This window comes from Python bivittatus, unplaced genomic scaffold, assembly GCF_059951505.1.
Source record: "Python bivittatus isolate LINGU-HERP-01145 unplaced genomic scaffold, Pbiv_v1 ctg000590_np1212, whole genome shotgun sequence".
Taxonomy (NCBI): Eukaryota; Metazoa; Chordata; class Lepidosauria; order Squamata; family Pythonidae; genus Python; species Python bivittatus.
Genome location: NW_028277086.1, coordinates 25,776,754 through 25,790,960, shown reverse-complemented (window position 1 = coordinate 25,790,960; position 14,207 = coordinate 25,776,754). Strand labels below are relative to the sequence as shown.

The 14,207-nt window shown below is 38.7% G+C and overlaps 1 protein-coding gene across 1 annotated transcript; it reads left to right on the top strand.

Moving 5' to 3' along the window:
• The first annotated feature begins 1,689 nt into the window (after positions 1-1,689).
• On the top strand, positions 1,690-13,888 carry OSGIN2 (oxidative stress induced growth inhibitor family member 2). Its single transcript, XM_088148698.1, has 6 exons — positions 1,690-1,890; positions 2,864-3,018; positions 6,726-6,862; positions 7,749-7,940; positions 11,298-11,389; positions 11,700-13,888. Exons 1-6 carry the CDS (start codon positions 1,847-1,849, stop codon positions 12,715-12,717), a joined length of 1,638 nt encoding a protein of 545 aa, XP_088004824.1. The 5' UTR covers positions 1,690-1,846; the 3' UTR covers positions 12,718-13,888.
• Positions 13,889-14,207: the final 319 nt, after the last annotated feature.

Sequence of the window (14,207 nt, the reverse complement as noted above, 5' to 3'; positions counted from 1 at the left end):
AATTTAACAACATCTGGAAGGGCCACAACCTCAGGAACAGAGAATTAGGGGCTTAATAAATTCTTATACTAGATTAAATAAACCTAGGACCCAGCAGTCCTTATAGATGCAATGTTGGATAATGTTTGCAATAAACACAGCCTATTTAGATTTGTGCTAAGATCAACAATGTGCAAACTACTGAGACCATCCAAACTTTAAGTATTTGAAATAATTAGCTTTCATTCAGTGAAACATAATAAAATATAATCTCAAGTATAAGGTGTGCAAAACATTTATTTTGAATCATTTCAAGCATAAAATTTGAAATAATGACTTGCCTTGAGCATGAAACTAAAGTGTACTGTAATATGGGCTGTTTCAAGCATTTTGGAATTGTCTAGAGTTTGATTAGCCTCCAAAGCAATTGTATGTTCCTGCAGTAAAAGCTGCAATACATGTTTAGATAACAGGAAGGAAATTTTATCCTTATTTCCTCAATAAAACAACACTTGGGATATCCCGATTTTGAGGAGTGCAGGAAAACCTTTTTTTGACTATGCAATTGGACCAAAAGTATTACCATCTAAAATTCTTAAATTATTATTGGAAAGAGTTTTGGATCAACTCTCTTTGATAGACAGTTGAAGAATATATGGAGACAGGTATCAGTCATTTGCAAGGAAAGTGGAAGAAGGTGATGGAATACCTTGTTTCAGCTGAAGCAACTTTACTAAATTTCATTTAACTAGGAGATCACGACTTGAACCGAGTCTTTCAAAAAATCAAAAATATAGTTGTGGTATTTTGCTAACTGCTGATCAGCAGCTTTGGTAGTTCTAAATTCTGATTCAAGAACTGAGATGGAAGGGAAGAAATGAAGCTGCATCATTACAGGACTCTTATCAAGAAGGAGAGGTTCCCTTGACACTACCCTATGAGCCCACGGTTGTATGGCTGAGTGCGTGGGTGGGGGAAAGAGCATAACGGCGCAGCTTCATTTCTCCCCTTCCATTTCTTTTTCTTCATTTTCGTTTCGCCGAGCGCAACGAGAGCCCGACCGGCGTGGGGATGATGGCGGTACAGCCGGCTGAGGCGGAGGAGCGCCGGCCCCGGCTGCACGCGCTCGGAAACGCCGCCTTTCCGAATAGCGGAAACGTACATCGTGTGTGTGTGTGTGCGAGAGAGAGAGAGAGACTGAGTCTGTGTGTGTATCGACTGAAAATGTGTAAGACAAACCATATTTCATGCTGCCACTTCCCCTTTCTCCGCACGCGAACGTGTGTAACGTATACATTTAAAAAATTAAGCGCTCGCGTTTCTTCAGAGGGATGATGATGATGATGATGATGATGATGATGATGATGATGATGGTATTTTTTAAGGCACGTGTGGTACAGAATTGGGGAACCGAGACCGGCGGCTCACTCCCAAGAACACCCGCTGCAGCGATCCTGAGGCGCTTCCTAGAGATGCGCGACTGCTCGCTGCCCTCCAGCCCTCACGGTGGGCCTCGCTGCAGCCTTTGCGCGGCCTTCCCACCCTTCGCAGGTGCGCCCGATAGCAGCGGCGCCTGCCCGCTCCCCCTCAACGTCGTGTCGCGCCCCTCCCGCCCAGAGGGCAGCGCCTCCCTCCTTCCCCCCCCCCCGCCACCTCGCCTGGGCCGAGCGAGGCTCCGCCCCGCTCCTCTGGCCCAGCGCCGCTCGCGAGGCGAAATGCTGGAGGGAGGAGGGAGCGGCAGCCAACAGCGGCCCCCAGCGCGGCGGCGGCGGCGGCAGCAGAAGGAAGGAAAGAGGCGGAGGCGGCGGCAACCGCAGCGGCCGCCGCCGCATCTCCATCTCTCGCCGCCCCCTTCTCTTAGTCCCTCATGACGGTGTGGTGCTGCCGCTGCTCCTTAACCAGCCGCTTCAGGTAACCGCCTCGAGCCCCAGGTGGGCCCCCTGCTATGAAGCGGGGCGCCGGGCGCAGACCGGTTTCCGGCTCCTCCTCCCTCGGCGTTGAGCCGCGGGAGCCCGCAACTGATGGGCAGCCAGCATCCGGCTCGCGAGGCCGGCCGGCTGGCCGGCCGGCATTAGGAAGCCCGGCGAGGCTTGCCGGCGCTAAGCGCTGGCTGGCGCCGAGGGATCTGAGGCGGGAGAAGGCGAGGCGCCCCGGAGCATCCTAGCGGAGGCCGGCCGAGCACAACGAAAGCCCGACCGGCGTGGGGATGGTGGAGGTATGGCCGGCTGAGGCGGAGGAGCGCCGGCCCCGGCTGCACGCGCTCGGAAATGCCGCCTTTCCGAATAGCGGAAACGTACATCGTATGTTTGTGAGACTGTGTGTGTATCGATTGAAAATGTGTAAGACAAATCGTATTTCATGCTGTCACTTCCCCTTTCTCCGCACGCGAACGTGTGTGTGTAACGTATACATTTAAAAAATTAAGCCTCGAAGACACACATATGAATGTCTTAAAAACAAACACACACACACATTTCTATTATAGTTACCACTCACATTGGATGAGAAATGGTACAGCAGAGTCAATAGGAGAAGTCGCTCCCCCTCCCTTCTCTTTGTTTGTGGATCCAGGCAAGGTATCTTATTTATTTACAAGTCCTAAAGAGTCCTGTAAGTAAGGATTGCATTCAGAGATGTTTAGATGTACAATCTGGTACTCAATATGTTAATATTAAAAACGATTATCAACCAGTTTGTTGCAAAACTAAAATCCCAGCAATCTGTCACCCATACTGTGCATATGTCTCTTGGGAAAAATAAACTTTTTTATATGGATGTGGCTAAAATACTATATTTACAAATCAGTATGAACTAACTCATAAATGAAGTATTTACAGTGAAGGATGTATTATAATAATGTTTTGTTTCATTTCCTTTTAAATAGAAATTACAGTAGTCCAGAAACGGAAGGATGCTTTTTGAATTCCTTAGTGCAGTATTTTGATGACAATCTTGGGACAAACACTAAAACTATGCCATTACTACAAGAAACTACGCTTCCTGTGGACCCAACACTGACTTTGCCCATAGTAGTAATCGGTGAGTTATTCTCAAAGAAGTTCCATGTTTAGCTAATAATGGATTTGCATTATTAAATTGTATAAAATAAAATAAAAAGTTGACTTTTTATTTATTTTTCCCTTTATTTTATAATAATAAGCAGAAAAGAAAAGAACAAAAGGGAACACAAAGATATATACATTATCAAAATAAAAAACAATTACATAACAAGTGCTTAAAAATAAGTGGAAAAGATTTTGGAGCTAAAATAATTTCTTCCAAGGAAGGAAAAATAATGCCTTATGGTAGATTAGAAATTGCCAGTGTATATATTTTGATTTTCAAGTCCAGCTTTGGGACCTAATTACCCCTTAGCACCATTCCCTTTTGAATTGTATCTATAAGATGGTAAGACTGTGGGCAGGCACTGACGTCATAATACTTTTTAACATCTATAAACTGCTCAAAATTTCTAAAGTGGTTTTTAAGAATTAACAACAAAAACATATTAACCCATGTAGTTGAACTCAGCCAATCCCTTTCTTTAGATTTTAGAAATCTGCTTTACAGTGCAGAATTTGGAATGGAATTAAGTTGTATATTTAACTATTTCCCCATTCAACACTTCTTCATTTCAGATTGCCCCTCTGTAGCCAACTTTCTGCCCTATTGGCTTTAGATACTGTAGTCCTCGTTTAGTGACCACAACTGGGACCAGCAACTCGGCACTAAGTGACATGGTTGCTAAGTGGAAAATCATGTGACCGCAACTGTGCTTACAATTTTACTTCAGCTTTCCTTTTTCCCCAGTCCCCCACCCTTTGGAATGCTTACCCAGCTGTGGGATAATTAGCAGGAAGGGAATTAATGTTTGTATTTACATTCATTGGAGAGGGAGAGCTTACAAGAGAGTAAACAGGCACACAATGGGGAATACACATTGAAATAAATGTGCTAGCACCAGCTGTGTGTCTGCTTACTCTCTTGTAATCCCTTCCTCTCCAATCTCTCCACTCTATGAGTGGGGGAAAAAAAATGGGTCAGGCACAGGATGTGTATTGAATGATTGCAGTGGCAAACACATGACTGAGAGACAGATGCTATGAAGGTTGTAAATGTACACCTTGGCCGTAAAGTATTTTTTTCAGAACCATTGTAACTTTAAAAGGTCGCTGCACAAGGCAGTCAGTAAGCAAGGTCTACCTGTATATGTTTTATTAATTTCCAGTCAGTAGCCACTTTCACATGCTTTAGGAAAGAATAGGCATTATTAACAGGTTACATAAGTTCTTGAAATATCTTAAACATATTCTACTCTGCTCCAGTCAGCTATAGAAAGACCTGATGGTGAGGTGTGGAGGGAAAAAACTCTTTGGATTTTTGTTTTCATTTTTAGTTAGCTTTTCCATGAGAAGAAGCTGTATATCTGAACAATACTTCCAAGATTCTTTTTGCAAATGACCCTTAAGGAAATTCAGTATACTTCCATTAATATGGAAGCAAAAGTTATTTGGACTGTCAGTAATTTAAGGAATGACAAATACTGTTACTAATTAGTAAGTTAAGACTCTCATGTAAAACTTAATTCTTGGTGGGACTTCTGGGGGGAGCTTGGTGAACTGAAGACATCTCCACGAAAACGGAGCTGACTACCATGGCAAAGACCAAAGAAATGGTGAGTAGACCAGTTCTTCAAACCTCTCTGGATAAGGAGAGGACAGGAGATTGCCCACATGTGCTCTGGACAGCTGCTCCTTGTGAGGAGACTACGGGACAGCGGTCTTCCGTGGGTTTGCCATCTTATTTGCAACTGTGGCAGAGTCTTTTAAAGGACACTAAGTTCATACGCCTCACTTTCTAATCACTTTTGGAAATTGCCTATTAATCATCTTAAACCTATTAGAGACCTTTGGAATGACAGGTTTGAAAAGTCTTCATTGGGTGAGTTTATCTTCAACTCTGAACAAAAGAAAAATTAATTACAAGCTTAAGAACGTAAAGAATTTGAAATAAACAGCAAAAAGCTAAATAAGATTTTGATCTAAGAAAGTTACAAATAGATTAAGGGTCCAGTTAAATTTGGAATATTGACTTTTACTATAAGATTTTGGAATTAACTATAAAAAATAAATAGCTTCTCATGGGAATCAGAATTATTTTGGCTATTTTGGCTCATAAAAAAGATAAATGACTTTATGATTTTAGGGTTCTAAATTCTATGGATAGATTATGTCCAAAAGATGTTAATGAGGGAATGACAGGTATGGAACAAATTTTGTCTGACAAGACAGAGGAAGTACCGAAAGTGGAACTACAAATGAAGGCCCAAGAGAATGATTTGGAAAATAACTTTTTTGGATATACAAAAGAAATTGACTGAAGTTTTAAAACTTAAAGGGGAAATACAAATGACAAACCAAGAGAATGACCTGACCTTTTTTTACTGGATCTACAAAAAAGGCTTGTTAAACCCTTGAAGAAGTGTGCGATGGAATAAAGAAGAATTGAAGCAAAATCAAAGCCTACAACAATATTTGAATGAACTAACAATTAAGACTGTTAGAAGTAAAAGGAAGGACTATAAAGTTGGTTTATTTGATCAAGGTTCAAATAAGACTTCTTTTTTCAAAGTTCTGGCAATGCTTTATGGACTTCTTGCTGACACCAGGATTGAAAAGTTGAGGTTTTATGGATTTGCTTATAGATAAGGGATGGGATGTGGGATGAAGAGATATCTGTAGTCTTATAGGGGCTGAAGAGTTATTAAATTTGTCTATACTTGTTGTAATGAAGGTTGGAAGTCACTTCTTTGTATCTTTTTCTTTATTTTCTTTTTCTTTTTTCTTGCACTTTTTATTCTTTCTTACTATTCTCTTTAAGTTTAGTTTGTATTAGTTTTTACTATTGTAATCAAAATCCTTAATAAAACATTGTATACTGTAGAGGTGATTCCTGGTGACATAGAGATGTCCATGTTCTTGGCAACAAGATAGAAGTGGTTTGCCACTACCATTTTTTGTTTTGTTTTTTAATTTTCAGTCTAGCTTACACACCCAGTATTTCCTGCTGGCTTGAATTAAGCTGGTCTGACCTTTCTTAGCTTTTAAATATGAGCTAGGAAATGTGACCTAGTTGGACTATTAATTAGTATCAATTACTAATTAATGATTAAATACAAAATAATAAAAGTGATAGTTCACTATAAAACAGCTCCTCACTTGTATATTTTTCTAATATCATGGAAAATAGCGGTTTAAAACATTAAAACAATGTTTAAAATATTAAAGTTGAATACCAGTTTAGTGATAAGTCTGAATTTTTGAAAATTCCAAGTATTTATCCAAATATGTATGGAAAAAATGTTTTTTCTTCTTCCTAGCACTGTTTTTTTGAGGGGGGATGCCTTCAAGTCAGTGCTGACTCCTAATGACTAACTGGACTAGTCCCTGCAGCTCAGAAACCTCTAAAACATTATATAGTTGCTGGCATTGATTACAATTATTATTTATGGACAAATCTAGTTCAGACATCAGAATTGAGTCAATATAATTGACCAAAAAACGCTAGGACATTGACAAAATTGTGCCTGACAGTCTAAGATAAATATCCCCAAATCCTGCTAATTTTAGTAGAAAATGAAAAGCAGTTATTTCTAAGTCAGCAGGCTTAAAGATGTTTAATTTTGATGTAATATGGTCATTAATTTTGATTTAATAAAGACGTTACTTTTTTTCAAAAACAAACAGGTAATGGACCTTCAGGAATTTGCCTCTCTTACATGTTGTCTGGATATAGACCATATTTATCTCCTGAAGCTGAACATCCAAATCTTATTTTGTATAATAAGTTAAAAGAAGCTATTCATCTTTCTGTTGTTGATCAGGTATGTGCTAATCCTATTTTCAATGTACTTATATGCTTATTAATCAAAGAACACATATTTTATCTATGAAATATACATTTAAAATTTAATAAAAAAGTCATATTTGGGGGAAGTATATATCTAGCCTCAAAAAAATCAATTTCATTTCTGTTGTAAACTACTAGAAGCAGAGAAGCAGAGGTTTTTTTCTTTCCTACTGTTGCAGTTAATGTAAAATAGCACTTGAATATACAAGGTACCAGATATGTACCATGCATTAGATACATAAACATTTCCCAAAGATCAGTCTTCCAGAATTAGTATATATGGCTTCTGGAAACTTCCCTAAAATGTACTATTATTTTGGAAAATATTTGTTTCCAAAATAATGGTACATTTTAGGTATCATGACTAATGGTGATTAATAAACCTGTGACCTATTAATTTAATGTGAACTAAATAGGGCTCAGCAAACTACTTTATGGTGTGACATAGACATGAGGATGTCATTAAATGGATATAAACTTGTCCAATGCTGCTGAAAAGAAACTGTTCAATTATATTACATGAATGAGACATTGTCCATCCATCTTTGGCTATATATACAGCTAAATCTTGATTACAATTCACACCCAACACAAATTAATCAGTCCTATACCATTTAGGAAAAACTTTTCCAACTTTATGGCCTGTAGATATTCTGGGTTTATGCCCCCCCCAACTTCCAAGCCAATTAAAACCAAAGTACAAATCAAACATCTTGATAAGAATTTGCAGAGAGGAAGTAAAGAAATGGTAGGTTCATATAACTGATGTGCAAGGGAAGTGAAAGGGCTTTTCACTACCCATCATTTTCTACTCTGAGGAAAAGTTGAATGGCCATTTAAATCTTATCTTTCCAAATCAGGAATTAGAGTACTTGGCTGAAGGCCTGGAAGGACGCTCTTCAAATCCTGTTGCAGTTCTGTTTGATACATTGCTTCATCCTGATGCTGATTTTGGATTTAAATACCCACCAGTTCTTCAGTGGAAATGTGAACCACATCACTACATTCCTCATATGGTGCTTGGCAAAGGACCACCTGGTGGCGCTTGGCATGTAAGAAAAACTTTAATTTATTAGCTATGTGTATTTATAATACAGGACTTCTGATTGGTCGTGGCTCCAATAGCAAATGCCTGTTTGAGCTGTATCATGTACAGCATATGTGTCAAACTCAAGGCCTGCGGGCCACATCCGGCCCGGCGTGTAATTATATCCGGCCCACAAGATCATTTTATATATTATTGTTATTAATGGCCCGGCGATATGAAGCGCTGGTAACACAATAAACTACAGATCCCATAATGCAGCGCTTCAGCTGCCTTGCCAAACGCTTCCCGCGTTAATCAAGTCTAACTTATGATGCTGCAAGTTATTGCGAAGCTAGCCCTCACGATGCCGAAGAGAAAAGTTGATTCTGAAAACAGAGCCTTTAAAAACCGATGGGAGGCTGAGTATATGTTTACTGACATTGCTGGTAAACCCGTGTGTCTCATTTGTGGAGCTAATGTGGCTCCACAATTAAAGAATTTAATTAAAGACGGCACTAATTAAAGAATTTAATCTAAGACGGCACTATGAGACAAAACATCAGGATAACCTGAAAGACCTGAATGCAGAGCAGAAGATACAGAAGAGTTAAAGAAGAATCTGACACTTCAGCAGACGTTTTTTACCCGTGCAAAATCACAAAGTGAAGCTGCTGTGAAAGCAAGTTTTATCGTGGCAGAGATCGCCAAATCAGCCAGGCCATTTACTGAGGGAGAATTTCTGAAGAGCTGCATGATCAAGGTGTTTGACGTCTTATGTCCAGACAAAAAGCAGATGCTGGCAAATGTAAGCCTGAGTAGAAATACGATTGCTGATCGAGTTTGTGAGATGGCCACTGATTTAAGAACACAGTTGAGTGAAAGAAGCAAAGACTTTATTGCATACTCTCTTGCTGTGGATGAAAGTACTGACATGACTGATACTGCACAGCTGGCCATCTTCATCCGTGGAGTGGACTCCAATTTGCGCGTTACAGAGGAAATAATGGACATTAAATCGATGCACGGGACAACGACTGGAAAAGACATTTTTGAAAATGTATGTCAAAGTATAACCGACATGAAACTGCCCTGGGACAAACTTATTGCACTTACAACTGATGGAACACCATCTATGTGTGGTGAAAAAAGTGGACTAGTGGGAAGGATGCGAGTAAAGATGCAGGAGGAGAACTGTACTGGTGAGTTAACGGCATATCACTGCATCATACACCAGGAAGCACTATGTGGCAAAGTCCTGAAGATGGACAATGTAATGAGCACTGTAACACAAACTGTAAACTTTATCCGAGCTAAAGGTTTAAATCACTGGCAATTTCAGTCCTTTATGCGGGAGATAGATTCAGAGTTTGCTGACATTCCTTATCATACAGAGGTGCGTTGGCTAAGTCGGGGAAAAGTTCTCAACAGAGTTTTTGAGCTCAGCAACGAAATCTGTCAGTTCATGGACAGTAAAGGAAAAGACTCCACTAATTTTAGGGATGAAAAGTGGAAATGCGAGTTGGCATTTCTGGTTGACATAACAGCTCATCTCAACGCCTTAAACCTCCAGCTCCAGGGACGTGACCGCATGATCACTGACATGTATGACGCAGTGAAGGCATTTCAAGTGAAGCTGCTTTTATGGGAGACACAAATGCACCAGTGCAACTTGCCCCACTTTCCCTGTTGCCAAGTAATGTTGAACCAAGTCGGCACAACGGTGTTCCCAAATACGCACTTTGCTGATAAACTGAGCGCACTGCGCACTGAGTTCGCACGGCGCTTTGGTGACTTTGAAGTACAAAAAAAGAATTTTGAGTTGCTTCGCAACCCATTTGCCGTCAATGTGGAAGCCGCACCTGTACAGATTCAGATGGAGCTGACTGAGCTGCAGTGTAATGGTACACTGAAGGCAAAGTACGACACTGCATGGCCCGCACAGTTTATTCCCTCCATTCCCACAGAAATGCCCCAGCTCCGTCTACATGCGGCTCGAACCTTGTGCATGTTTGGTAGCACATATCTGTGTGAGAAGCTCTTCTCAGTGATGAAGATTAACAAAACAGCACACAGGAGTCGTCTCACTGATGAGCACCTGCAGTCCATCCTGAGAATCTCCACAACACAGAACCTCACACCAAATATAAACGAACTTGTTGCCAAAAAAAGATGCCAGGCGTCCAGCTCCGATAAAATGACATAAGAGCAAAGACAACTGAATTTGATTTGTTATTGCTGAAAAGCACAAATTTTATTTATATTTCCAGGCTTTGTTATGCAGCATGTTCATATTTTGAATTTGTATAATTTTAACAGGATACATTTTTATGGAGAGCAAAATCTTTTGGGATATTTAAAATTTAAGTTTATTTTTTATATAAAATGACATAAGAGTAAAGAAATTTGAATGTTTGTTCTTTTAACGTTTATTTTTAACTTGTATAATTTAGACAGGATATATTTTGGGGAGCAAAATATCATAAGTTATTTAAGGTTTGAGTTGATTTATTCTGGAATAATATTCCTGTCTGTTTTTATTCATATTTATGTTCAAAAAAGTTAAGTTTTAAAAGTTTTAAAGTTTTAAAAGTTTTAAAGTTTTAAAAGTTTAGTTTTAGTGTGTTCAATAAATGTTTATCCTGTTCGGCCCGCGACCTAAAGTGTGTTTTGGATTTTGGCCCCCTGTGCAATTGAGTTTGACACCCCTGATGTACAGCATCCCGTGAATAATCCAGTATTTTTAATGAACCGTAAAAATAATAGACCTAATTGCTTAGTTGTTTGTTTAACATATTCTCTGTCCTCATTTCCCAGGCTTGGAGTATGGGACTGTACTCAGTCTCCATACTAATTTTTGTTACTTGTACCAATTAGCTACTAAGCAACATTTAGTAAAACCTACTGTTGTCCTTATTTTATCACAAACAGTTATCACTGAATATTATCAGTTGAGGACATTCATAATAACATACTAAACAGGGACTAAGAAAATGGCAAAATGAGTCATACCAGGCTAAAAACATGATGAAATGCAGGATATGTCAAAAGGTGGTATCTTTTTTCTCTGACGACATTGTCTAATGTAGCTTGCAATGTGATCCTCTGGATTATTGAGAGTTTCCATATCAGCAGCAGAATTTGGAAGCTCGGACTTCATTTTATTCTAAATATCATCATGAGAAACTGTGAATAAGTATTACGTTTTCAATAAGAGTCACTGTGGAAACCTGCCAAGCAAATAATATAAATTCATTGGCTTTTGGGACATGATGCATGGTATAAATTTTGGTTTGTTTTAAAATTAATCTTCAAAATTTAATACTATTGCTATAGAAAGGTAAGACTGTATTTTGACTATAGTCATGATTTTATTTCCCCATAGTCTATGGAAGGTTCTATGCTCACCATCAGCTTTGGAAACTGGATGGAATTACCTGGATATGCATTTAAAGATTGGGCTGCAACTAAACGAAGGTGAGCATGGTAACATTTTTATAGTGATTGTTGTAGAAAGGAAGAGCTGATGCTTGGGTGTAGAGATCATGTTGTAGGTTTCCAGCTTGGTAGTGGAAAATGTTCAGATAGTAAAAAAACAAAATGTGTTATTTTACTGAAAATAAAACAGAATAACAAGTCCCCCCCCCTTTTTTTTTTTTTGCTTAGGAATCCAATATTCAAGAGATAGTATAATCATATTTGGAGCTGAGAGATGTTTCTGTTGTGATTGTATACTTTAAATGTAACAATTAAATGCAAATAATTTCCTGATCTGATCTTCTTTCAGAAATATAAAGTGTGACAGAGTTCTGCCAGAGGAAGTTGCAAATTATTACAAGCACTATGTTAAAATCATGGGCTTACAGAAAAACTTCAGAGAAAATACTTATATAACATCAGTGTCAAAGTTTTATCGTGACCAGGACTGTGAAGGTGAAAGCCCTTTGCCAATGGAAGAACAGGGTGGGCAGACTACACCGATCAAGAGAAACTGGGAAATTAGAGGTTATCAGAGATCAGCAGATGGTTCTCATATGCCATTCTGTTTGTTTGCTGAGAATGTGGCTCTCGCCACTGGAACTTTTGATGCTCCTGGCCGACTACGAGTTGAAGGAGAAGACTTTCCTTTTGTGCTCCACACCCTATCTGATTTTGGAGCTGCCATAGATAAAGGAATATTACATGGAAAAACAGATCCAGTTTTAATTATAGGTGGTGGACTCACAGCAGCAGATGCAGTTCTGTGTGCTTATAATAACAGTGTACCTATTATTCATGCATTCCGTAGGAGGGTCACTGACCCAAGTTTAATTTTCAAACAGTTACCGAAAAAACTTTACCCAGAATACCATAAAGTCTACCATATGATGTGTACTCAGTCAGTTTCTCTGGATAACAATTTGCATCCTGCATATACCAGTTTCCCTGAACATCAAATACTTTCTTTTCAGCCCGATATGAAGTGTATCCTACAGAGTACTTCGGGATTAAAGAAGATCGTAAAATTCTCTTTAGCTGTAGTTTTAATAGGTTCTCATCCTAACTTATGTTTTTTAAAGGACCAAGGCCAGAGCATATGCCATAATCCAAATGAACCAATTACTTGCAAGGGCAACCCTATTGAAATTGATCCATATACATATGAGTGTATAAAGGAACCCAATCTTTTTGCACTTGGTCCACTGGTTGGAGACAATTTTGTACGCTTTTTAAAAGGAGGAGCACTGGGAATTACACGGCATTTAGTTGCAAAGCAGAAGAAACATCAATTTATAGTTGAAAGAGATGCAGATGGAGTCTCCTAAAGCAAATAGACATAGACATAATCTGAGGAGCTGCAGGCATATGCTAATAATTGATCCATTAATAACTAAGTGATAGTCTTGGTTTTGTTATACATACCAGTTTTTTGTGCTTGCATTGCCTCATAGAGGAAGATGCTACAACAGTATTGCAGCCTTGCAAAATGCAAAAAAAAAAGTTTTTCTGGAATTGCTTCCAATTAAGGCAACTGTAATGGATAACAATGCATGCCAATTTGCTTTGGTTTCAAAGCTTAGAAATATATATATATATATATATATGTATGTATATATAGAAAAAGTTTTTACTCATAAGCTAACTGTTTTGCTATACAAAACTAGATGAGTATTTAAGAATAGAATTTTCTCCTTAACACAGTTTAAGGCAACTGTTCCGCCAGTTATTTGCAACAAAGATTTTATAAAGCCAACATGAGAAAGTTGCGTATTGTGAATCTCAAGGAGCTACAAATTAGAGATGTGCCTAATCTCTTACATCTGAATCAGAATTAGTGCTTGAGTCTGATGAAGGCACCAATCATTAATCAAATATATGCAGTACAATCCAGCTAAATCTGACATTTCACACAGAAGTCGTGCTCCAGAGAAGCATGTGTAGATGAGGTGAACTTGCCCATATTTTATTATAGTTTCCATTACAATATATCCACAGTTCTGAGGTAAAATAGCTTGTTAATTATGGGAGCTATTGCTATAGAAACCACAAGGGTAACTTGTGGTTCCCTTTGTATTTAATTTTTATGAATTATGCTTATTTTTTAGCATCCTAAACTTTGAATATGTACATTGGTTGCAATCCCCATGGACATCAAGATGCATGTATAGCAGATTATTTTCCTAGTCTTCCCTTCAATGTTTTGTCAGTCCTGCCTCCCCACCCCACCTTAAACCTGGGATGCATACTATTAGGTAAGATGGGTGAAAAAAAGAGAACAACATGTAATTTACTGCTAATGTACTAAATATATGGAACTCGGATTGCTAACCAATTTCTATAAATATAAAAGTTGGCAAGAATGAAAGGCATTTACTTTTAATTTGCTTTTCCCTTATGTATATTATGGAGTATGTAACACAGTAATTCTGGATTAAATTGCGTGTGGGATTAAATGAATGTCCAACATTTAAAGTCTGCCTATTTTTAATTGGAGGGATGAACTTCAGGGTTGCCAATAATTTTAAAATAAAAGCATGGCATCAAAAGATCTGTCTCTTCCTTCTCTTACGTGGACTCTTTTAAACTCACCCTCTGGCTTCTGCACTTTGTCTCTATCAGTTTGAATCAGAACTGTTGTAAACTCAGGTTAGCAGCCTCAGAGGCACACAAGTTAAATTAATTGTAAGACAAAGAGGCAACTCTGCAATAAAGAGACTGCATCAAGGTTTACTAAGCTATTTTATTATTTTTAAAGAGGGCCCCTTCAAATCAGCAGTTGGCTTTTTAAATCAGGATCATTTAAATAGCAAATTAG